Raw genomic sequence first — 27,479 nt, forward strand, 5'->3', positions numbered from 1 at the left:
GTGCCTACTGAGGGTAGGAGATCTTGTTTTATCTTCCATGAAATGGCACTGTGGCCCGTGAGACTTAAAATGCTAAGTCAATGAACCATTAAGCACCTGGGGATAGCCAATGCACTCTTTCTGGAGGTGGAAATCCTCTGAAAATACCTAGCACACGCTCAGTATTCTGTAAAGTGAAAGAAAGTTCAACCAAGCAGAATGTGTAATGGGAATTTTAGCAGTGCAAGTGAAGGCCAATGCTGTTGATTCTTCAAGTCCTTGAACCAAAGTGAGTAGAGAAACAGCAATCAAAGTTGGCATTTAGAATTTGGGACTGGATGTAGGAAGAACACTTCACAATATCCAGGTAGCTTTTGTCTCACTATATATGTATTATGCAGTATATGCGCGCGTGCGTGCATGTGTTTGTATTCATCATTTCTTCATTCCTTCCTCTTTCCTTCTTTGCCTTCTTCTATCCCTTTCTACTTCCATATTTTCCTTCATTTTAAAATATATTAAATTGGTGCCACAATTGCTTATTCAAACAAACAAACAAACAAACAAACAAATAAAACCCAAACCAAAACATGGTATATTGAATCTATAACAGAGTTAGATAATTCTGGAAGCTCTTCTAAGCCAGGCTGTGGAGACCTATTACATGGGACCAACCAGGTGCTGAGAGATAATTGCTCTACAACCATACTTGTCTGTGGACTCCACAATAGCAACATCCCCCAGTACACAACACACTGACAAAGAGGTGTCATTTATAACACAAGCCAGAATGAATATAAGGTCTGCTTTCTTTAATTAAGTTAGTTACTACCATCAAATGAGAACTACCCTTTGCATCATAAATTAGTCCATGATTACTTCAGGCATAGTTACATGCTTAAAACTTTTTCTGGTGTTGATAAATAATTAGTAGAAAATGTACTGCATTAATTATTTGCAGTCCAGAGTGAAAAAAGTAGTATGCAATAGATTTCAGCATCTTTGAAATACAGTGACAATTATTGTTGCTTTGATAATTCTTATTTTTTGACTAGATATGAAGTTTCCTTAGTAAACAGCTTTTATGTTACGCATCTTCAATCAGTGCAGTCATTCCTTATGATTGACACCTGCTATGATCCTAATGTCACCAGATGAAATGTTTCTGCTTCTCTCACAAAAAGATTCCACCAGGTTAGCAGATAAATGCAATGAGCTAGGGGATGGCTCATTTTCTGAGAAGGTGGAACTTTTCTGAGGAAGCAGAAGCAGAACTCAGGATAGGAGTCTCTTCTCTTCAAAGCACCCTGGTAACAGGCCTCATAACACTTGCAATCACTGCAGAATGAACCTGTGAACTCCGTGATAGGCATGGGTGTCTACAGAATTGACATTCTTACCCTTTAGATCATCCTCTTAGATTAACTGCCCTTTGCAAATTTTTTTAAGCATTGGCAAGAACGGGAGCTTCAGCAATGACAGCAGATGCCTATTTTGACTTTCGCTCCCTCTCCTGCTCCCCACCTCCTCCAGCTCTTCCTCACTTCCTCCAGCTCCTCCTTGTCCTCCTCCTCCTCCCTTGTTCTCCCAGTCATCCCCTTCTTCCTTTTTTCTAATTCTGTCTTGCTTTATTGTACCCCTCCTCTCTTTCTCCACACCACTTCCCCTTCCTCCTCATTTGTTCCTTCTTCACCCTCTTCCTCCTTCACCTTCTTTTTCAACACCATTATTTACTAACTGTCTTGAGACTTCCTACCTTCTACTGGGGCTTTCTGAAATTATAGACAGATGTCATCATGCTCAACCCCTTAAAGGGTCTTAGCCAGAAAATCTAGGTGAAGTATGGAAGTCTCATACAGGAAGAGCTGCAGTGGGCAAGTGAGCTCCCTGGAGATGGCCTCACTGTCCTGCTCAGCATCAGTGGGTGAGCTCTGATGTGGCATGTCCCCGGAGACTTTGTTTCAGGATTGTTTTTTGCTACTAATGTACTTTCTCATGTTTTTCATTGCCTACTCCTCATTCATTTGGGTTAGTGTGAATGGACACCAAGAGACCCTCACTACCTATCACTTGGTGTAGTTACTTCCTTGGTGATGGGCCATTCCGTTAGGCAAGCTTTTCTGCACATCAACATGAAGCTGAAAATTCTTGAGATAACCCTGCCTAGACGAGTTAATAATTTTATAGAATTTCTGACTTGATTTAAGTAATTTTTAAAGGTTATTTGGATTTAAATAATTTTGGTATGTTAGGGTATTTGACAAAAAAAAAACCATAAAGTAAGGATATTAGGACAATTGATAGGAAGTTGAAGTTAGAATTAAGAATAAAGTGTGCCCTTTCCTGATAGAATGGCAAGAGCTGCCTGAGTGAGAGAAAGGAGTATGGTGAGCACTCATGCATTACAGGCACATCATGGCATACAAGCTAGAAAAGTGGGACAGTGAGCGTTCATGCACTACAGGCACTAAGAATAGGTAGGAAGAATGGGCTTGGGACAAGCTAATGATGTAAGCATACCCTCTAAGTTGGCTTGAGTTCTTTGATCTTGTGATATAGGGATTTGGTAACAGGATTTTGGTGTGTACCAGGAAATGATAAGGTTATTTAAAAAGAGCAAATAACTCCATTGTGAGTATAAGAACAGAAAACAGGTTCCGGTCAGAAAAGCACCTGGGCAGCTGGGGCGCAGGGTCAGCTGACACTCGCCAGCTACCCACAACACCCGCCACAGGATCTTAAGACTTCTGGTGAGTGGAGCACAGCTTCTGCTCCAATCCAATTGCGCACGGGACCTGAGAATGCATTAGTTAGGGAAGCAGAAACCGGCCTGATTAGGGCCACAGGCCTCATCCGGCCGGATCAGCGCCAGGGTAGCTGGAGCACAGGGTTGCCTGACACCCGCCAGCTACCCACGACCCCCACCGCAGGATTTTGGGACTGCTGGTGAGTGGAACACAGCTTCTGCTCCAGTCCAATCACACGGGACCTGAGACTGCTCTGGTTGGGGAGAGAGAAACCCGGCCTACATAGGGCCACAAGCCTCTTCCGGTCAGAAAAGCACCGGGGCAGCTGGGGCACAGGGTCGGCTGACACTCGCCAGCTACCCACAACACCCACCACAGGATCTTAAGACTTCTGGAGAGTGGAACACAGCTTCTGCTCCAATCCAATTGCACGTGAGACCAGAGACTGCATTAGTTAGGGAAGCAGAAAACCAGCCTGAGTAGGACCACAGGCCTCTTCCGGCTGGACCAGCACCTGGGTACCGCCAGCTACCCACGACCCCAGCCACAGGATTTTGAGACTGCTGGTGAGTGGAACACAGCTTCTGCTCCAATCTTTAAACAGTGACAACGATAACAACTAACCCCAGAGATTACCAGATGGCGAAAGGTAAACGTAATAATCTTACTAACAGAAACCAAGACCACTCACCATCATCAGAACCCAGCACCCCCACTTCGCCCAGTCCAGGGCACCCCAACACACCGGAAAAGCTAGACACGGATCTAAAAGCATATCTCCTGATGATGGTAGAGGACTTCAAGAAGGACTTTAATAACACACTTAAAGAAACACAGGAGAACACTGCCAAACAGGCAGAAGACACTAAAGAGGAAGCACAAAAATCCCTTAAAGAATTGCAGGAGAACACTGCTAAAGAGTTACAAATCCTTAAAGAAAAACAGGATAACATAATCAAACAGGTAGAAGTCCTTACAGAAAAAAAGGAAAACACATCCAAACAGATGATGGAAATGAACAAAACCATACTAGACCTAAAAAGGGAAGTAGACACAATAAAGAAAACCCAAAATCAGGCAACAGTGGAGATAGAAACCCTAGGAAAGAAATCTGGAACCATAGATATGAGCATCAGCAACAGAATACAAGAGATGGAAGAGAGAATCTCAGGTGCAGAAGATTCCATAGAGAACATCTGCACAACAATCAAGGAAAATGTAAAATGCAAAAAGATCCTAACTCAAAACATCCAAGAAATAGAGGACACAATGAGAAGACCAAACCTACGGATAATATGAGTGGATGAGAATGAAGATTTTCAACTCAAAGGACCAGCAAACATCTTCAACAAAATTATAGAAGAAAACTTCCCAAATCTAAAGAAAGAGATGCCCATGAACATACAAGAAGCCTACAGAACTCCAAATAGACTGGACCAGAAAAGAAATACCTCCCGACACATAATAATCAGAACAACAAATGCTCTAAATAAAGATAGAATACTAAAAGCAGTAAGAGAAAAAGGCCAAGTAACATATAAAGGCAAGCCTATCAGAATTACACCAGATTTTTCACCAGAGACTATGAAAGCCAGAAGATCCTGGACGGATGTTATACAGACACTAAAAGAACACAAATTCCAGCCCAGGCTACTATACCCAGCCAAACTCTCAATTAACATAGATGGAGAAACCAAAGTATTCCATGACAAAACCAAATTCACACATTATCTCTCCACGAATCCAGCCCTTCAAAGGATAATAACAGAAAAAAACCAATACAAGGACAGGAACCACGCCCTAGAAACAACAAGAAGGTAATCCCTCAACAAACCTAAAAGAAGACAGCCACAAGAACAAAATGCCAACTTTAACAACAAAAATAACAGGAAACAACAATTACTTTTCCTTAATATCTCTTAATATCAATGGACTCAACTCCCCGATAAAAAGACATAGACTAACAAACTGGCTACACAAACAAGACCCAACATTTTGCTGCTTACAGGAAACTCATCTCAGAGAAAAGGATAGACACTACCTCAGAATGAAAGGCTGGAAAACAATTTTCCAAGCAAATGGCATGAAGAAACAAGCTGGAGTAGCCATTCTAATATCTGATAAGATTGACTTCCAACCCAAAGTCATTAAAAAAGACAGGGAGGGACACTTCATACTCATCAAAGGTAAAATCCTCCAAGAGGAACTATCAATCCTGAATATCTATGCTCCAAATACAAAGGCAGCCACATTCATTAAAGAAACTTTAGTAAATCTCAAAGCACACATTGCACCTCATACAATAATAGTGGGAGACTTCAACACACCACTTTCACCAATGGACAGATCATGGAAACAGAAACTAAACAGGGACACAGAGAAACTAAGAGAAATTATGAATCAAATGGATCTGGCAGATATCTACAGAACATTCTATCCTAAAACAAAAGGATATACCTTCTTCTCAGTACATCATGGTACCTTCTCCAAAATTGACCACATAATTGGTCACAAAACAGGCCTCAACAGATACAAAAATATTGAAATTGTCCCATGCATCCTATCAGATCACCATGGACTAAGGCTGATCTTCAATAACAAAATAAATAATAGAAAGCCAACCTTCACGTGGAAACTGAACAACACTCTTCTCAATGATACCTTGGTCAAGGAAGGAATAAAGAAAGAAATTAAGGACTTTTTAGAGTTCAATGAAAATGAAGCCACAACATACCCAAACTTATGGGACGCAATGAAAGCATTTCTAAGAGGAAAACTCATAGCTCTGAGTGCCTCCAAAAGGAAACTAGAGAGAGCACACATTAGCAGCTTGACAACACACCTAAAAGCACTAGAACAAAAGGAAGCAAATTCATCCAAGAGGAGTAGACGGCAGGAAATAATCAAACTCAGGGGTAAAATCAACCAAGTGGAAACAAGAAAAACTATTCAAAGAATCAACCAATCAAGGAGCTGGTTCTTTGAGAAAATCAACAAGATAGATAAACCCTTAGCCAGACTCACTAGAGGGCACAGGGAAAGCATCCTAATTAACAAAATCAGAAATGAAAAAGGAGACATAACAACAGATCCTGAAGACATCCAAAACACCATCAGATCCTTCTACCAAAGGCTATACTCAACAAAACTGGAGAACCTGGATGAAATGGAGAAGTTCCTAGACAGATACCAGGTACCAAAGTTGAATCAAGATCAGGTTAATGATCTAAACAGCCCTATATCCCCCAAAGAAATAGAAGCAGTCATTAATAGTCTCCCAACTAAAAAAAGCCCAGGACCAGATGTGTTTAGTGCAGAGTTCTATCAGACCTTCAAAGAAGATCTAATTCCAGTTCTTCACAAACTATTCCACAAAATAGAAACAGAAGGTACTCTACCCAACTCATTCTATGAAGCCACAATTACTCTGATACCTAAACCACAAAAAGACCCAACAAAGATAGAAAACTTCAGACCAATATCCCTTATGAATATTGATGCAAAAATCCTCAATAAAGTTCTTGCTAACCGAATCCAAGAACACATCAAAACAATCATCCATCCTGACCAAGTAGGTTTCATCCCAGGGATGCAGGGATGGTTCAATATACGGAAATCCATCAACATAATCCAGTATATAAACAAACTCAAAGACAAAAACCACATGGTCATCTCGTTAGATGCGGAAAAAGCATTTGACAAGATCCAACACCCATTCATGATAAAAGTCTTGGAAAGATCAGGAATTCAAGGCCCATACCTAAACATGATAAAAGCAATCTACAGCAAACCAGTAGCCAACATCAAAGTAAATGGTGAGAAGCTTGAAGCAATCCCTCTAAAATCAGGGACTAGACAAGGCTGTCCACTTTCTCCATACCTATTCAACATTGTACTTGAAGTCCTAGCCAGAGCAATTCGACAACAAAAGGAGATCAAAGGGATACAAATTGGAAAAGATGAAGTCAAAATATCACTTTTTGCAGATGATATGATAGTATATATAAGTGACCCTAAAAATTCCACCAGAGAACTCCTAAGCCTGATAAACAGCTTCGGTGAAGTAGCTGGATATAAAATTAACTCAAACAAATCAATGGCCTTTCTCTACACAAAGAATAAACAGGCTGAGAAAGAAATTAGGGAAACAACACCCTTCTCAATAGTCACAAATAATATAAAATATCTTGGCGTGACTCTAACTAAGGAAGTGAAAGATCTGTATAATAAAAACTTCAAGTCTCTGAAGAAAGAAATTATAGAAGATCTCAGAAGATGGAAAGATCTCCCATGCTCATGGATTGGCAGGATCAACATTGTAAAAATGGCTATCTTGCCAAAAGCAATCTACAGATTCAATGCAATCCCCATCAAAATTCCAAATCAATTCTTCAACGAATTAGAAAGTGCAATCTGCAAATTCATCTGGAATAACAAAAAACCTAGGATAGCAAAAGCTCTTCTCAAGGATAAAAGAACCTCTGGTGGAATCACCATGCCGGACCTAAAGCTCTACTACAGAGGAATTGTGATAAAAACTGCATGGTACTGGTATAGTGACAGACAAATAGACCAATGGAATAGAATTGAAGACCCAGAAATGAACCCACACACCTATGGTCACTTGATCTTCGACAAGGGAGCTAAAAACATCCAGTGGAAGAAAGACAGCATTTTCAACAAATGGTGCTGGCACAACTGGTTGTTAACATGTAGAAGAATGGGAATTGATCCATTCCTATCTCCTTGTACTAAGGTCAAGTCTAAGTGGATCAAGGAACTTCACGTAAAACCAGAAACACTGAATCTTATAGAGGAGAAAGTGGGGAAAAGCCTTGAAGATATGGGCACAGGGGAAAAATTCCTGAATAGAACAATAATGGCTTGTGCTGTAAGATCGAGAATTGACAAGTGGGACCTCATGAAACTACAAAGCTTCTGCAAGGCTAAAGACACCATCAATAAGACAAAAAAACCACCAACAGATTGGGAAAGGATCTTCACCTATCCTAAATCAGATAAGGGACTAATATCCAATATATATAAAGAACTCAAGAAGGTGGACTCCAGAAAGTCAAATAACCCCATTAAAAATGGGGCTCAGAACTGAACAAAGAATTCTCACCTGAGGAATACCGAATGGCAGAGAAACACCTGAAAAAATGTTCAACATCCTTAATCATCAGGGAAATGCAAATCAAAACAACCCTGAGATCCCACCTCACACCAGTCAGAATGGCTAAGATCAAAAATTCAGGTGACAGCAGATGCTGGCGAGGATGTGGAGAAAGAGGAACACTCCTCCATTGTTAGTGGGATTGCAAGCTTGTACAACCACTCTGGAAATCAGTCTGGTGGTTCCTCAGAAAATTGGACATAGTACTACCAGAGGATCCAGCAATACCTCTCCTGGGCATATATCCAGAAGATGTCCCAACCGGTAAAAAGGACACATGCTCCACTATGTTCATAGCAGCCCTATTTATAATAGCCAGAAGCTGGAAAGAACCCAGATGTCCCTCAACAGAGGAATGGATACAGAAATTATGGTACATTTACACAATGGAGTACTACTCAGCTATTAAAAAGAATGAATTTATGAAATTCCTAGCCAAATGGATGGACCTGGAGGGCATCATCTTGAGTGAAGTAACACAATCACAAAAGAACTCACACAATATGTATTCATTGATAAGTGGATATTAGCCCAAAACTTAGGATACCCAATATATAATATACAATTTGATAAACGCATGAAACTCAAGAAGAATGAAGACCAAAGTGTGGACACTGTGCACCTTCTTAGAATTGGGAACAAAACACCCAGGGAAGGAGTTACAGAGACAAAGTTCGTAGCTGTGATGAAAGGATGGACCATTTAGAAACTGCTGTATCCAGGGATCCGTCCGATAATCAGCTTCTAAATGCTGACACCATTGCATACACTAGCAAGATTTTGCTGAAAGGACCCAAATATAGCTGTCTCTTGTGAGACGATGCCGGGGCCTAGCAAACACAGGAGTGGATGTTCACAGTCAGCTATTGGATGTATCACAGGGCTCCCAATGGAGAAGCTAGAGAAAGTACCCAAGGAGCTAAAGGGATCTGCAATCCTATTGTTGGAACAACATGATGTACTAACCAGAACCCCGGAGCTCTTGTCTCTAGCTGCATATGTATCGAAAGATGGCCTAGTCGGCCATCAATGGAAAGAGAGGCCCATTGGACTTGCAAACTTTATATGCCCCAATATAGGGGAATGCCAGGGCCAAAAGAATGGGAATGGGTGGGTAGGGAAGTGGGGGGCGCTATGGGGGACTTTTGGGATAGCATTGGAAATGTAATTGAGGAAAATATGTAATAAAAATATTAAAAATCAAAAAAAAAAGAACAGAAAACAGATGACTAGCCAGCTTAGCTGATCAGAACTTCCAAAAGAAGACATAAGAAATATGATTTGCTCCTTAGTAAATATAGGTTGTCATCAACTAAGGATAGGGAAAAACTTGTTGGTGTAGACTTGGCTTGTTGAAACTTTGTTAATGACTAAAAATTACTGCTTTGAGGTCCCTATGAACTTTTGGAAAGACAGATATGTGAGAATTGTTTAGTTACATAGGAGTTTCATATAAGAACTACGTAATCAATATTTTCTTGTAATTTTCTTTTGTGTAACAATTTTGATCTGTTTTTGAAGAATGTTTTTTTATAGTGATTAACTCTAGAAAAATGTGTAACTTGTGGCTATGAGGTAATGTTCCTCCTAATAGGAAATCTTTGTATCTAGGAGTATAAAAAGGGGTTAAGTGAAGAGATAAATAGCTGGAGCTTGATCTTGCTTCAACCATTCTGTGTGCAAGGGAGTGTTTGATCCCCTCCCCTTTCCCTTCTCCAAGCACTGCAGTCCCTTCATATATCTGTATCCATCCATGTCAGCAGCTCTCAACACTGACCCCTCATCAGCTGTCTATCTCAGCTTAGCATCTGGTGCCAAAGCTGGTCTTTGGCAATTCACTAGATTCAAACCTGTGAATTATTTGGTAATCTCACCAAATCTGTATATCCCTCAAGAGAGGAGATGTGAAAGGTCTGTGGCTCAACATTATGGATCCATTATGCTAACTCCTACAATTAGTACTACTGAGCATTGAAAATAAAACTGAGCTGATTCTCCAATAGTTATGCCAAATCTTGGATCACTCATTTAATTTTGGCTTATGATGGTTACAGAACAAATTTTGAAGCAGGTATAATGGATGTTAACACTACAGTGAATTAGACTAAAAGATAGTTTACCTTAATTGGACCTAAATAAAAGGTTATCAGGATTACTTCATAGTCAAAATTACAGCTAAGTGGTCAACACTCAGGGAGTGGCATAAAGTGTTCTAGTTAAACTTCATTAATACAAATTTCTCTAGTAGCTGCATTTAATTTAGTGTTAACAACTAACTTTTTTTTTCTTTACTTAATATATGGAGTGATATTAGAAATCAGAGCCAAGGGAAAATGTTGTCTTTGACATCACGTGGTGGAACACAGTGTTAATTTCATCACTCAGAAGACTGAGAGGTTGTAGTCTCTCATGTTCAAGGTCAGCCTGGGTTACAATGCAAGTTGTAGCCAGCCTGAGCTACATACAGAAATTACAAAACAAAACAATAGAGTAGTAGTCTTTCCCCATTGTGTAGGTCATTATGAAAGCAAATTATGTAGGATTCCTCCCAATTAGACATTCTTAAATAGTTTTCTTGATTTTTGGTAGCTTACAGACTTTTTAAACCTATCCTTACAGACACTAAGTGATATTTTCTGCAGCATGATGTCATGTGCTACAGGGAAAATGGCATATTAATAACAGATAATTGGTTTGGATTTCTACAGAATATTTGGATTGAGATGGGAGAGTAGATGTTAAAGTTAGAAGAGAGGCAAACACATACAAATTGCTGTTTTCTATATTATAAAAATACAATGCATGAAGTACACATGAAATACAATTTTTAAAGGTTGGTTAAATTCTTTTTTGGTACCTCTTTTTAATTCAGTAGAGTACATATTAAATATGAAAGTAAATTTGTCATTGTAGAAGAAAAAGCAATAGGGATCAGTTTAAATTTTTCTAAGGAAAGGAAAATTAAAACTGTATTATGAACAACCATCATTTCTTGAATTCATAAGAACTTTTGATTCTTACAGGTCTCTGTGGTGTAGGTAATTGAGTGTACTTTTACAATGAACTTTCCTAGGTTCAAAACCCTTTTCTCTGAGAATATCTATGTTGGTCCTGGCTGACCTTTGGACTCTTTTCTTTTGGATAAAAGCTAGAAATGAGTGACAATTTCCTGTGACTTAGAATAGAGGCAGTGGGTGGATTTTTGCGCCCAAATCCTAGGCTCAAGAGCTCTTCCTGACTGCCAAGTAGCTGAGACTACAGACTCACACCGTTGTATCACTTAAAGACTGGATTTGGGCAAGTTTCTGGAAATTGATGTGAGAATTTCCACATCCAATCATAACAACTCCGCACAAGAATGAGACAAATGTTTCTCAATTCAGTTTTCATTTGCTGTACTGACACAAGCCCCAAGCTAGAATCAGTGAACTGATCGAATCTTCTCATTAACTGGTTCATCTACCCCAAAGCACTATGGGTGGCAAATTCCTGAAGATTTTTTACCAATACTATATAGCTTGCAATTCACAATTTCCCAGTTTAAGTTACCCAAATAAGACTACAGAGAACACTTGCTTTGGTTTTCCTTCCCAAGGCTAGAAACATGCTACTCTGTGGTTTAAGCATGCAGCAGTAAGGAGAACAAAGGGCAAGCTGCACTTGAAGAGGGCCTGTTTTTTTTTTTTTTTTTTTTTTTATTGAGATGCACACATCGTGTTGAATATGCTTATAGGGAATATGAGTAAGAGGGATAAGCAGTGTTGTCAGCCATGCTCCCATCTCTGTCATAATCTTCAATCTACAAAGATGAGTAATACGTTCATTAGGTCAAATCTCATCTATTTAAAGGTCATAATTAACTTCAAGGTTGTGGCTTCAGTCAAACCCGGTCATTGAGAGATGAACTTAGGATTGTTATCTTTTGCTTAGGTTGTAAAACTGACTGTGATAGATATTGTCCCATAAGTAAATGAGGTAGGTTTTGGCACAAAAATCCACCCACTGCCTCTATTCTAAGTCACAGGGAATTGTCACTCACTTCTATTTTTTTTTTTCCTGAAAGCAAAGAGTTCACAGTTTGGTTTCTGTCATATTCAGTCATGGCATCAATATGTTATTCTATCATATATTTTTAAAACTTTGTTTATTATTGATTGATTGTGTGTGTGTGTGTGTGTGTGTGTGTATTGCATAAGTGTAGAATTAGAGGACCACTTATAGGTGTTGATGCCTAAGCTCACAGCTGATGTAATTACTCTAGCAAGATTTGCAAAAGACTGAACCCTGCCAACATTCTATTTTGTACTTTAGATTAAACATGTTAGGAGGTGTCTAAAGTTAAAACCTCAGTGGTCACAGGAAGCAAAAGACTCTCAATCATGTATCTTCCTGGTGCTTAATTTGGGGACTTGGTTTGCTTCATTATCCTTACAATGGACAGAGTCAAGAATGAACTAGAAATATTCCACTTCATTTTCTGCCAACAGGATTAGTATAAGTTTTGGAAATCCCAGCCTGCACCCATCAACAAAATTAAATTTTCAGGCTAGTTCTTATTCCATTTATATATGGAAGATAAGTATCTCTTCCTGCATATGAAATGCGTCAATAAAGACAGCTTCATTATGATGATAATGATAATATGCAATTCACATTCTGTGCATGCTCTTTGTATAGTCACATTTAAAATTCGAATAGAGACAAGAACATTTATATAGTTAACTAAACTTGCAAATGTGAGCTGTGGAGACAGCTTTGATTTCTTGCTCATCTACCAACTTGCTGTGTGATCTTGGCTTAGTTCTCCAGCTCCACTGAGCCTCAGTTTCCTACTTGTTAAAATACAGAAATGAAAAGGTGACAGAATACATAGGCCACAAAAGCAGAAGTAGGACTGCTGAGGGAGGCAGGAAACCATCTCAAGGCTGTAAAGGATGGAAAAGGAAGTTGGGAAGGAGTACCAACAGGACCCAAAGCATCTATGAAACAACATCATGAAACCCACTGCTTGGGGCATGAATTCCAGAAGAACTAATACAACATAAAATGAGTGAGTTGTATTTTGAGGCTATTTTAGGACTGATTTATAGAATTTAAGAAATATTATACTTTGGATCATTACTATCCTTCAAAGGCCCACATATTAAAGGCTTAGAATGAAGCCTCTGATGCTATTGTGAAACAGTGGAATGGTTAGGAGGTGTGGCCCTCTAGGGGGTTCTAGGGGATTGTGGGTGTGTTCATGAAGGGAATGTTGATGCCTTAGTGAAGTGTTTCTCAACTAGTGACTCATAACTCCTCTGGAGGTAGGACAACCTTTTCACAGGGGTGGCCTTAAGACCATCTAAAAACAGATATTTGCATTATTATCCATAGTGACATGTAATGCATATAATTACAGTTATGACATAGCTAAGATGGTAATTTTATGGTTGGGGGTCACCACAGCATGAGGAATTGTATTAAAGGGTCAAGGCATTAGGAAGGTTGAAAACCACTGCCTTAGTGCCCCTGTGTATTTATAGCTTTTAAAACATCCAGACAATGCCAAGTTGTCCTGAGCATGATGCGGATGTGTTCTTCCTGGCAATGGGGGGAGCAAGGGAGTGTGGATTAAAACTATAAAGCAAATACACCTTTTTGTCCTTTTACATTGATTGGTTTGCAATTGGACTTTAAAGCAGTGGAAAGCTCACTAACACAGTAGATCCACCACCCTGTCTGGCATGTGATTGGGCAATAACAAATTTCTAAGGCACTAATAACTTGCAATGTCTACAACCCACAGAAAAGGTTCAGAATTACAGATTCACTTAGTCAGACACTGCTTTTAAAATGTTTTCTCTGAAGTGTTTAGTAGAGATCTCAGATCTATACTTCCTCTCTAGCAGAGTAGCAGTGACTTCCTGTCCCCATTTTGAAGCTGATGGCTTTAAACCAAACTTGTTACTCCTCCCCTTCCCCTTGGCAGTGATTGGTGCTGCAATTGAAAAGGCAAAGTGGTCTATAGAAAGGAAGATTCCTTCCTAGTAGGCTCCTGCATACAAAGGAAATGCACCTTTCTCTTTCTGGGCAAGAAAGAGGAAATAGGAAATCTTTTTGCTAACCTGGAAGTTAACATCAGAACAAAGTATCATTTCTAAGTAAGATTTGGGATTGTCTGTCTTGATACTTTCCTTTCTCTTGTTTTATTCCCATTAAGCAGTGATAGAAAACCAGAAGAATCCCATTATAATAATTAACAGCCTCTTCAGATAAAATTTGACCGATAATTTGGTAAGAGTGTATATGTGCATGTGTGTTCACCTCTCTCTCTCTCTCTGTGTCATTGTCTGTCTCTCTGTCTCCCTGTGTCTCTGTCTCTGTCTCTCTCTCTGTGTGTGTGTGGTTGTTTATTTGAGACAAGTCATTACTCTGTAGCCCAGGCTGGCCTAGGATTCACTATGTAAGCTTCCTGCTATCAACTTCCCGCTATCCTTCTGACTCAGCTTCCTGAGTGCTGGGATTACACCGTACAAGGCTAAAAGTAGCAATCTTTTTAGGAAAATTCAATGATATCTCACATTTTAAATAAAATTTTCCTGAATATATTTAAGTCACTTAAACAAATTCAGTGTATATTCAGATCTTTTAGCTTGCTACTCTCTTCAACATCGAGGTGAACTTGAAAGGTTAGGTGTGCTGTGTCTGTTATTTTCACAAACAAGACAACTAAAGACAAGTGAGGCTCTTTAGTGAAAGTCTCAGAGTTGTTCCAGAGACTTAGCTACACAAAGTCCTCTGGCTTTATGAATCCAAATTAGATTCTGTGACTGGTTCCGACAGTTATAGAAGTGAGAGGAAAGTTATTTTAAAACAGCTTCACATGCAATCTGTGATTAAAATGTGCAACTCAGAGAGAGATAGAAAAAAAGATAATCTAAGCATGCATTCTACTTTATATAGCCCTAGCTCAATCACTTACTAGCTTCTATCTGATCCTGAATAAATCCCTGGAATCTCTGGGCTTCAGCTTCTGTACATTACATGAGACAATTATTAGAGGTGATGTTGTCTATTCTTAAGCTTATGCTAGGCAATGGTAATGGACCAGCTGGTCCTGGACTCAATTGCAGCATCCTCAATGTAGCTCTCAAGGCAGCAGCCATGAGTCATGCAGAGTTGATATCCAGAGGGCTCACTTGCATTCCCTCAGCTACATCCTTGCTTTTTCCTATGAACCATAGATCAGTTACTTTGGCATTGCTGGAAAGTGTGTGTGGAGATTACAGAATCTCAAATCTTAGACACAACAGACTAAGAGTTTGTACTCTAGCAGTGTCCTTAGGCTACTTGAATGCATATTAGACATTGAGATAAAAATGGGATAAATCATCTAGCCCTAACCATGCTACTTGACCTTCTAAAAGTCACTGATATCTGATATCTGGTTGTTGTTTTTAAAAGTCAACTTTGGAATTATGCATGCATACATATGCTATTCCTGACTCAAGCATGTGGATTACTCATAAGAGAGGTTCTGAATAAAGCCTCCAGGAAAAAGGGAGCTGCAGAGGGAGGGAGCTATAAACTCTACAGCAGCCAAGGATTTCTTACTCAGCTGTGGTCTAATGACTTTTGAGCATTTGGCCAATTACATGGTGAATTACCCTAGTGAACACTTGTCAAATACACCCTCTACTCTGCCTCCTAAGGTCTCTCTCCTTAGAAGAGCTAATGTTAATCTGACACAACCTTGTCAAATATCCCTGTGCTAGTTCTAACACCCAATTTCCCCTAGCTTGGGTGCTTGAAGATGATGGCAGACAGTGCATGTTGCTAAACTTTAAAACACAGAGCAAGGAAATGAACGAAAAAAATATAAATTTAGAATATATGGCAGAACACTGTGCTCAACTGATGTCCTGATATTTCCCCAAAGGAGAAATTCCTGTCTGTATTCTTGGTCAAATATTGAAATCTTTCAAATCAAAAGAACCCAGGTTCAAATGACATGTTAGTCTCTTATGTTATGAATTATCAAAATGAGTTTCTTGGATCAAAACTGTCTTTTCTGGGACTAAAGGGTTTGTAGAGCAAGTGTACAAGCTTATGTTTTTGCGGTCATGTAAATTTTGGGGGAAGTTTGCCAAAATTAACCTTGTCAGGCAATCAGAAATTCTGACCTAATAAGCTAGAAGTAGAGCTTATTAGCATACTAAGAGTTATTAGCATACTGGTGATTAAAATGTTGTGTCCTAAAGATGACTCTCTATGTAGTTGTGTTTTGGGGCACTGGATAACAGAACATAATTCAAGTAGAAGTCAGTTTGAGTTTGCACACTCTTGGTGAGTATTAGCTTTTAAGAGATATCAATATTTGAGAATCAGATAATTTGAGCATTTCTACAGAGTGGTCCAAGCTGAGGGTATAATGGTTTCTATTCAGTCAGAATGCTGTCCTGTGTAGTCACTTCTCTCAGAGGCATTTTTTTTTTACTTAGATAAAGAGATTAAGATTCCATGCAGATAAAATTATTATGCACTTTTAACTCATAGACTAGAAGACAGTGCTATGAAGGGGGCAATCTAATTGTTATGTGACCTTGGGCTGGTCACTTCTGTTTATGGATTAGTCTTTATGCTAATAATGACAAGATCCTTCAGCTGTCTCCCTAGAGTGAAATGCTGTTCTTACATGCTTGGTACATTCAGGCAAGTTGGACAAAGGAGCAACTGAGACCTATTTTTCATTTTCTGTTTAGAATTAAAATTTACGTTTTACTCTGTAACATTTTTCATGAGCATATATCTGAATGCCGCATCTCCTTCCTGTGAAATTGAATGGCACACATTATCTGTGTACTCAATGAACTCATGTAGAGTACATTCTGAGTTCCAATGCTATTAGAATCATCTTACAGGAGCCATTGGGAAAGCCCAGTAGACCCAATGAAACGAGAGCACTGAGTTCAGAAGCAAATCTTTAACACCATAAAACATTCTCAACTCCACAAAGTCACAGTGACCACTTGCAAACACCAGCTGCTCTTCCAAGAACTTTCTACCCAGTATAATTCTCAAGATCACAGTCTCACGGTAGAGCTATAAGGCTTTCAGTGCCAATGGAGTTTTGAAGCACTCCCAGCTTCCACTCCATGCACACACTGCAAAATTCAAGTCTTGGGCTTGAGCTTATGGGCTGTCTCCAATCCAAGATGAAGCTGTATTCATCAATTTAGAACTCTCTGTGCCTTTAAGCCATCAAAATAGAGAATGCCATTTTATAGGAGCAATCATTTGGTAAATATTTAGTGAATAATCATCACATTCATGATGCTCTCTCCAAATCTGTATTCTTTGTGAGAGATTCCATGCTAGCCTGAGAAAGGCTATTAGGAGAGGAACAAAGTGTAGCTGAGAGCTTGTTATTGGGGAATAAAACTCATGTGTTTGGTTTCAGTAGGCTGGTTTCTCAAATAATCCCTGAGACTTAATAGTAGTTTATCTGAGTATAGAACTGTGAATCATAGAGACTATGAAGGTGTGAGGTGTAGGGGCAATACAAGGAAGCTAGATAAGGAGTAATATTTGTAGATAGAAGGATGGATCTCGAATACTCTATTCCATAGGATCTAAACAATTTATGATCACCTTATATATTGTAGGAAAAACAAAAAGAGAAGGACCAGGTTTCTAGAATTAAATTATAAAAAATACTAAAATATTAATTAGCTAAACAGTAATTATTTTAACTTAAGCAGAACCCATTGTATACATAAATTGTATTTTTCATAAGTATAGACAATAACAATAATCCTATTCCTGGCCTAAGGAAATGTAAAATACTCCATGAACTAAGGTTTGCATGTGGGGAACTTCATATTACAGTGTGCTCTTCAGGATGCAGCTGAGAAGGGCTGGCTTCACCCTTCCTGACTCAGATTTTCAGCCCCAACTCCTCTTTAAGCAGTCACCACAGGTCTCCTTTCACTCAGGGGAGGAGGCCTGCTGGAGTTTGTCCAACTTCCAGAAATATTTGCAGTCAGAGCTGGTAGAAGTGTTGTGAGGAAAACAGACAGCTTGTTTATCATCAAGGGAGATTTCAAAAATCATGTCAGGGCCCAGTTTTGTTAGGTCTCCCTAGATACTCTTTGCCAAAATTAAATAAGTATCAAGCTATCTTTGCAGCATAGCTCTTTGCAGCAGAGGCTGTAACAATCCTGAATTTCCTTAGGAACATGAAAAGGAACTTGCTGGAAATATTGTATTTTTGTTTTGAAATACTTTAATATTATTAGGAAGGTGGCTAATAAAAATTTGATGCCAGCTCTTGATTCCTAGAACTGCTCATGGAAAAAAACACATTCTTTCCTCTCTTTCATTTAATAAATATTTTCTAATCCAGAGTTTTCTCAGGAAAAATTCCCTTTTGATGATAGAAACTTTACCTCATTTTCTAGAATCTGAAATTCTACAAATATAAAATATATACTGCAAAATATTCATCCATTGATAAATGCATGTATAAGTAAGAATGAGAAAGCAATTATTCATATTATGTGTGTGCCATTCTAAGTCCAAGAGGGCTTGACAGGGCTGATATTTGTTTATAAATTGCAGATGATTGGACTAATCTTTGCTTCATTTGGAGATCTAATTAATCTCCAGTTTAACAAGTTATTTTTCATTTATAGCCAAGAATAAATGCTAAAGCTTTATGAACAGTCTTTGCTATTTAATGCTTATTCTCTGCCATTGATTTTCATTATTGAAGTGGATCTATAGTTTGCTGCATAGAGTTTTAATAGGGGATTGCCATCACTTATTTGTAGTGCACATCTAAATCACTTGAAGGGTTCCTTCCTGCTATGTCCAACAAGAATTTTAGTATCACTAAAGGTAACTACATTTCAATGTTTGAAAGGATTTATTGTGAAAAGTTTATGGGCTAGGCTATTTTTTTAGTCAGGGTTACCTTTTAATATCTACCTCATTAGTTTCAGCTAACACAAATATAGCATTTTTGCACACTTATTTGTAGTTTCTAGAAAGATCACTTTGCTTTCAGATTTGTAAGTGTGTGTGTGTTTGTGTGTGTGTGTGTGTGAGAGAGAGAGAGAGATTGAGAGAGAGAGAGAGAGAGTGAGAGAGAGAGAGAATTTGTACATGTGTATGTGTATGGGTGCATGCTTGTCTGAAGTGATTTGAGGACAAGTTGTGGAAATCATTTCTCCTTATATCATATGGATCTTAGTATTAAACTGAAGTAATCAACCTTAGCTACAGTACCTGAATCCACTAAGCCCAGTTTCTCTCTTATTCTAAATTTGCTCCCTTTTCTAATCTTTCCCCCCTCTATTATAATATTTGTAGAATATCTTTTTATTAAAGTGAATCTTGAGATGTAACTTTTCTCAGTCAGAACTGTTTTTTTTGTCCAGGGTTTCTATGCTGTTTCCTTGTATGCATTCCTCATCTTGATCCAAATGTTGCTATTGGGCTTTCTTGTTGGCCTATCTACATCTTGAGTAGATTTCTCTGAACTCTGTTTACATTTACTCTGACTTTGTTTGAACATCTTTGCTGTGCAAAGCTTCATTTTATAAGTATTATTTTTATTGTTTGTTTCACTTTTCAATTTCTGGTTTATTCTTTAGGACATTTTAGACAGAGAGAAGATAAAGTGAATCTAGAATCATTTTATACATCCATCTCTCTAATACTTAATTGGGCATAGAAAAACACGTTGTTGTTTATTTGTTTGTTTCTCATTTTGGAGGTGAAATGCATAAATGATACACTCTTATATGGTGCCAGTATCTGAGCAAACTACATACAGACCATTATAGACAGTGACATGTAAATAGATATTGTTTCATTCTAGATAAAAAAAAATCCATTTTCTGTATTAAGAGGTAACAGTTCAAACATGCCAACAATATAAGGCTGATTTTATAGTTGTTTATCATAGACACACCTCAGTAACAACTTACACATCTAAGGAAACATGCATATTGAATGCATGTGTAGGTAATTACGATTTTGGCATTCAGTAAAACATTGCCATTTATTTGATTCATATTTGAAAAAATGAAAACTAGCAAACCATTCAATGGTAGCATATTACAAATCTATATAAAACACTAAGCATGATCCAAGGCAGTGTTAATAATGGTTATGTCTGCGTGTGGGAATACAGATGTTTTCCATTATTTAAAAACTTTAAAAAGATACATCCTCTCTGCCACCATTCCAATGTTTTTAGTCAATTTTAATTGAATTCTCTTTGTCTGGATATGTACTACCTTAGTATAACTATCTCACCCAACTTAGCACCTCCACAATGACTTTAGTGCCCACCAAAGACCTTAAAACATTAAAATATCCAATGCCACACCCCTCAGAAAGACAAGACCAAGAATACAGATCCATTCAGTCTGACCCTAGAATAAAGCCTTTCTCCTTATTATTGCCAGAAACATCTTGATTACTTAGCATACTACATTTCTAATTAAAAAATATTTAAATTGTTGACTGTTAACTTATATTTGAAATTCTAAATACAAACTTAGAATGAAGAGGAGAGAACAAACACATATCTGGGAAAAGACAAAATCAGAGAAAAACATTAAACTTCATACTTCAATGTATATTGCTGAACATTCTCTTTAACGAGGTATATGTAACAGAAGATCTTGAAAAACAAGGGTCTAGATCATTGGGTCATAGAATATTAACTCTTTTGAGCCATCACTTAAAGTTGTACACAAGAGGCCAAATTTCTCCTAAATATTCTTAAGGTAAGGGGATGTTCCAAATTTTCTTGGTGCTTTATCTAATCATCAGACTAATCATTTGTTTCTTTATGTTTTGAAAAATGCCACATTTTTTCATTGTTATAATAAACAATGACTTCCATCATGTTTCATTCAAAATGATTACCATTCTTCCCAGAGTGTTGCTGGATCAAACCAGTCTACTTTCAGCAAGAGTCACCGAAGTTTAAAAAAATCACAGTGAAAACAACATACTCATGATAGCCTGGAAGCACAGACATGATAGCTTCCAGAATTTTGAAGAGATTAAGATTAAAACAATTATTGACAAACTCTCAAATGCCTCTGATCCCAGAACCTAATGCCATTTCTAGGGTAAATACTTAACAAACTATACAATATTGAAAAGCAATGAACTACCAAACCAAGGCACCATCTAATATGTCACCCAAATCTGTGCCTGTGCACAAAAGAATAAAGTGTCAAGACTTTTGAAGCCACAGTTGTCAAATTAAGGATGAACAGGATAGAAGACACAATATGGGAACCTACTGGGGCTTCAAGTTCTCACACAAAAGGTTGAAAAGCACTCAGTATCAATTTATCCCCATTAGGAAATAGACATGAAGACACAAATCCAAGATGTGTCAGTGGATTAATGGTGGATGATCAGGTGGAAAGCTGAACGTTAACATGTTCCTTCTCTTCCTCTCATTCAGAAGGTAATAGAGCTTGCTTTTGGCTCATTTTCAATCTCTGTTCTCCTAGTGACTAAAGTTTCCAACTCATTGGCCAGGTAAGATCACGGGCACATGAGGATTCAAGCCTCAATCTTAAGTATTAGTAACCAAATCAAGTAAGATTTGGTTAATCACAAGTTTTCACAAGGAATACTTTCAATTACTGTCTTTATCTCTCATGATACTAGTGCTAGACCTATCAAAATCATATTTATTTAGAAAATAAATAACAATAAAGCAAGGACTTGATGCAAATATAACAATCCTAGTTACAAATAAAAAAATCTTGGGCAAAAAGTGAAGGTTCTGAATTACCATATTCCAAAGAATAAAAGATGAAAAGTTTAACTCCCTATTCGCTCAGCTATTTAAGCCACCCAACAACAAAACCGAGAAAACCCAAGATTCATCATGATATTGCACTTTCTTTATACTGACAACAGGCATATCTAATTGCAATTTGCTTGCTTTGCTCTCTAATACTGCAATAATTTCTTAAGGCTTATGCCCACTTCAGCTGTATTATATTGAAGACTCAAGTAGGTCTTCAGAGGACATTTCTCTTAGACTAAGATCCCTGTGCACACATACCTATGGATTATCTTCATAGATGCCAAAGATTAGGTTAATGGGAACAGCTAAACAAATTTGTGCCAAACAGAAATAGAAATAAATGGATTAAAAAACTGGCTATCTAACCGTATACAGAGAGAAATCATAATTGGTAGTCCGTCTAGTTGGGGAGAGGTCTCCAGTAGGGTCCCACAAGGATCGATACTGGGTCCCATTTTGTTTAATATCTTTATAAAACATCTGGAAGACAAAGTAAAAAAATGTGCTAAATAAGTTGAAGGATGGCACCTATAGCTCAGGTGAACTGGTCTATAATAAACACTATTGGTCTTCAGGAAACATAAAGAAAAAGACCAATACTAGTGAAGAATGGGAGAATGCTAATTAGTTGATTATCAAAAGGCTTTTAATAGTTAATTTTAAGCAGTAGGAATACACTGAAAACATCTTAGAGACTTTGCATTACAAAAGACTCAGCATGGGATAATAAAGTCACAACACCCCAGTGCAAATAGAACCTCAAATAGGGATTCTTTTTGGAAGAGTTTTATTTAGAAAACAGTTGGATGTAGGTTTCTCAATATGAAAAATACTTTGGAGGGATTTCAAGTATGCAATAAGGAAGACTGAAAAGGCAAGAATGACTAGATTCTCAAATATGCAAATACTTAGTAACTGGCAGACAAAGAAGTCAGGAAGCCACATAAAAGCTTAAAGCTCAGAAAGCAATGAGTTGAAAACCTTAGTCACTAGGAGAACAGAGATTGAAAATGAACCAAAAGCAAATTCTATTAGGAAACACACACATACACAATCTAACTATCTATCTATCTACCTATCTACCTATCTATCTATCTATCTATCTATCTATCTATCTATCTATCTATCTATCTCTCAATAGCAAACAGACTTTGCGCACATCAAAATAGATGTTGCATATTTTTCTCATTATTTAATTTTGGAAGCTATTCTATGTTTTAAATTACCACAAAGGACATTTGGGAAAATATCAGCAGGGCTCATGTTGGTTTGAAGTTGATTTTAAAATTAGTATTCTACCATTTAGAGTGTTACATAAGGACAGGTGAAAGACATACTCCGTTCTAGAATGTCATGTGCAGGTTGTTGGGTTTAAGTCAAGTAAACTGATTAACTGATTGCTCAGATAGACTAACGTGGAAAGAGAGTTGCAATTTTCCTTTGTTTTGGTCAACATGGTGGAATGTTCACTACATATGGCTGAGAACACTCAGAGTAGGTCTGGAGGCCTTGGTTAACTTTCTTATACACTTGTGGCTACAGCATGTTTTCCTTATTAGCTTTCATTTCTGATTTACTTAAAGGGCAGGGTGGCAAGTGTTTTCAAAGCTAAAAAAAAAATTTTCAAAAACTTAACAGTAACTAATAAAGAGGAAAAAGAAAATATAAAACTAACTGTATGTTTCTCCTTTTGACCTTCCCCATCTCATCCTACCTTGACCTTGGGACAGTACAGTTTAAAAATCACCGCGGCTGATCAGATATAGTCCTTCCCTCTTTAGGAAGCCATCAAGGCAGAAAAAAAAAAACCTAATCCTCGTAGCAGCTGATTCTTTTTTTGTTGTGGGAGATAACAATACTTAGCTGATTATGTGTCCAATCTTGGGGGGTAAAATAACCTTAGAATTACAGTTGAAAAGAAGGGACATTTCTGATAAGAAATAGCGGCACTATGAATGATAGTGACATAAAAGAAAGGATTACATAATCAGAACTCAGTGTGGATCTTCTCTGACCTTTTGTGCTGGGGGAAAGGAAAGTCAGTTTCTGCAATGCTCCATGGGCATTGTTTCTTTGTCTTAATCTAATCAGGATGATGTCAAATGTTCTGCCCTATAAAATGTCTGGTGGAATTTGACACAATAGTTTTGGTGCTAATAATCACGGAAAAATTCATTCCCTTGTTGTCATAGTAATTCCTGACATACATTCTATTTTAGGTACTGTACTTTGGGGATGTTGGACAATGTAAAATCAAAGGATAGGTATACAGTTGGGCTATTTGCCTATGGAAGCAATAATGTTTAACATACATAAGAATATCAGTTTATTAATACCTAATATTTAATGGGTGGATGTTAGATAGTGAGGACTCTCTTACTCTCATTTCACAGTATCACAATAATCTTCACATATTTTTATAATAACACTATGAGAAAAGAATTGACCTTGTTTAATAGACGACATACTGAAGGTTGGACAGGTTGACTCTGTCTATTGTCACATAGGGCCAAATATTAAACCTGATTGATTTAAAATTGGATGTTGAATTGTGCTTGATATTTTTTTGGGGAGAGTGGGTGCTAATCAAAAAATAGTCACACCATGTGGTCAAAGAGTACCCAACTCAAATATCAAATATATTCTTTACGGAGCTCTGTCTCTCAGGTTTGAAGGAAGAAGGCTGGGTACTTTGGGCAAGATGATTCTTTGTCTTTGGGTAAGCTGTCCTGGGCACTGTGGGAAGTTTACTGGCATCCTTGGCTATCACATATGAAATGTCAGTAGCAACCACTATCTCCTAGTTTGACAAGCAAAAATGTCTCTAGGCATTGTTACACTGTCTCTAAGGGGGCAAAATCCCCCGTTTTGGAAACCAATGATGTACTACAAGGTATCAGTCTCCTGTGATCCTTGTTTTGCTATGATCTGCACTGTGCCCACCCTCAGCCAGGAACTCGGGCTTTTCATTATCAAAAAGTGCCTCCCCCATGAGTTTTTCCCTGCTTCCATCTGGAAACAATTGACTTTAAAACTTTGTAAGGTTCTTTAGGTTCCATTTATTTAAAATCTTCTCTGCCTCAATCTTAAATTTATCATTTAAATGCAAATTAGTATAAAAAGATCAGGTAGGCCAGGTGAAAAGAGATCAGATGTTATCTTATTAAGTCGGACTTGCACCAGGCAATTGTTGAAACTGATTTCAAACTCGAGTCCTAGGAGACACTTTTATTTATTATTCTTTCTGTTTTCTTTACTTAGGATACTCTATCTGGTGAATCATGAAGCAGTTTTAACAATACTCTCATTTGTCAACCTGGGAAAAGCACACCAGTAGGCTGGCTATCGTTGTTTAGCAGCCAAAAGATTACAGCTGTAGAATACCCAAGCCCTGAGAATAAACGGACAGTTCCTAGAACCCATGCTTATTGGCTTTCATAGATGACATATAAAATTTATCATTATAAATATCTTCTGAGAAAGATGTTTTTAATTTAAAAAAATAAACAAAAATCAGCCCTATGGTTAGTTTGAGATCATGACCCAGAAGCTTCCATGGTCCTGTCTACAAGTAAATTTCAATGGTGGAGGTTACTTGAGTTCTATTCTTGGAATTAAAAAGAAGTGGAAGACATTAACATGTCAGTGTTCTGGTTAACTATTGTTATGGGTTGTAAGTTCAGGGAGTTTAAGCACATTTCTTTTTCCCAGGACAACAGTATGAATTACTAAATGAGTTCTGCAGTCTATGTCCTATCATAAACACGAGGACAGATGTTGATGAAAACATTTAACTCAAAAAGTTCCAACATAGAATATGAAGAAATATCTTCATAATTATTCTGTCTAAGGCAGAAAGCTCTACAAAGGTAAGCAAGGTGAGATTACATTTGAATCCAAAAAGCTCACCACCACTGGGACTGTTGCCCAAATCCCTCAAAGTGATGATACCCAAAATGGGTTCCAAATAAGAATAACCCAATGAACCTTTAAAATGTATGATGCCCAGGCTTAGGAGGGACCCAGGATTCAGTCTTTAAAAAATTCTCTTCTGGACATCCTACCGAGATGAAAAACTGACTTCAAGAAAAACAAAAACAAAAACAAAAATGTGGTGTAAACAAATTTATGTAGGAAGTCTTTGATCCTGCTTCATTTGATGAAGATGGAGGCTTATGCAGGGAAGGGCTCTGGCTTAAGAGCATGAGCAAGGCTTTAAGCAAACGTACATCACCTAAGAAAGTGACTCCACTTTTCCCCACTTCTTCCCATCATTTTGATTACTCAGAAGGGGAAAAACTCAAGTTGTTGTTGGTAGGTAATTAACATATTTCTAAATGTGTTTATTTGTATTTTATATCAAAGAGAATGTAGATCGAAGGTTCAGAGCCTTCATTTAGTATAGTATAAGCCACTGTTTAATGATGCAATTTTATTTTATATTTAAGGTCAGGTACCAGCAAGCACTATTGAGTAAGATAAAATAAACTTTTCTTTTTAATTAAATTTAGAGAGATGTCACTTATGTGATTCTCATACATAGGAAAATAGCTTGTGTGGAAATTTGAGCAACCATTGTATTAAAGAAAGGATATCCAAGAGTTGGGTGATATGTTTGGGGAGCCTATTTTACCTCTCACTTATCATTTATGGAATTTTGGAAGGAAATTAGACTTTTGTTTCCTATGCCCTGTTTTCCTATGTCAAACAGCGCCATCAAGTTCCACAGGATTCCTCTGGGTTTGAGCAACAGAGACCATGTCTGTGTAAGTGTACCTTGTTGACATCCAGGCGCATCTTCTCATTGTTGGCATTAGCAGCTTTCTCAGCGGCTTTCTTTTGGCGCTGGGGTCCTCTCCCAAAGAAGATGTAGTTGACCAAAGCATATTCCAGAAGGGCCATAAAGACGAAGACAAAGCACCCCATTAGGTACATGTCAATGGCTTTTACATAGGGAATTTTAGGGAGAGTCTCCCGGAGGTGGGTGTTGATTGTGGTCATTGTTAGGACAGTTGTAATTCCTGAAAAAAAAGAAAGGGTAAAGAAAAAAATTAGTGTAATAACATTCCTATTTCCTTACTGTTTTCATAATATCTAGAAAAGCTAGCTTATTTATAGATACTTATCTATTTGATAGAAATTTGTTGTAAATCTGCCTAGGGACCCTTTCTGGAATTATGTGAATATTAACTTAAAGTGAACATGAATTTTTATGGAAATTATTCTTTAACTTATTTTTCTATTTATACTTATTTATGAAGTAGAGAATTGGAAATGTGGATTAAATATTATGCTACCTGTTTATATTTGGAGTAAATTATCATAGAGAAGATCCTAGTTCATATTCCTGATATGTCAGTGTCAAGAATGGAGATTTTTTGAAGGTGCTTTCTGAAAAATTAGTGGCTGTTGCTTAATCAACCAGGGACTAGAGATGAAAGGTTACAGCAAACCCCAGGATGTCATAGGTATGAAAACTTTGCATAAAGGTTGGATTACAGGGAATTCACAGGTTTTTAATAAGATTCAAGATTTTCAAATATATACAGATATATTTGAAGAATGGAGGTAAAATGAAAGCCTGCTTACTTAAAGATAATGCCCAATGCTGGCTACATAGAGATAGGTAAGCATAAAAATGGATATATTGACTTTAAGAAATCACCTGGGAGCAGCATGGGAATGAAGAAATGCAATATAAGGCAGAAAGAAGGAATACTAGGTTAAAGGTTTCCATGATAATCCA

General features: G+C 37.7%; 1 protein-coding gene across 2 annotated transcripts in view; it reads right to left on the bottom strand.

Moving 5' to 3' along the window:
* The window catches only part of Gabrb2 (gamma-aminobutyric acid type A receptor subunit beta2), a 212,615-nt gene that overhangs the window by 12,495 nt on the left and 172,641 nt on the right, over positions 1 to 27,479 (bottom strand). For both annotated transcript variants that reach the window (XM_021176879.3, XM_029483941.2), the window contains exon 9: positions 26,510 to 26,754. In XM_021176879.3, coding sequence (XP_021032538.1) covers positions 26,510 to 26,754 — 245 coding nt within the window. The remainder of the gene's footprint in view (positions 1 to 26,509; positions 26,755 to 27,479) is intronic.

Source organism: Mus caroli, unplaced genomic scaffold (assembly GCF_978045245.1).
Source record: "Mus caroli unplaced genomic scaffold, Mus_caroli_1 scaffold_13, whole genome shotgun sequence".
NCBI classification, from domain to species: domain Eukaryota; kingdom Metazoa; phylum Chordata; class Mammalia; order Rodentia; family Muridae; genus Mus; species Mus caroli.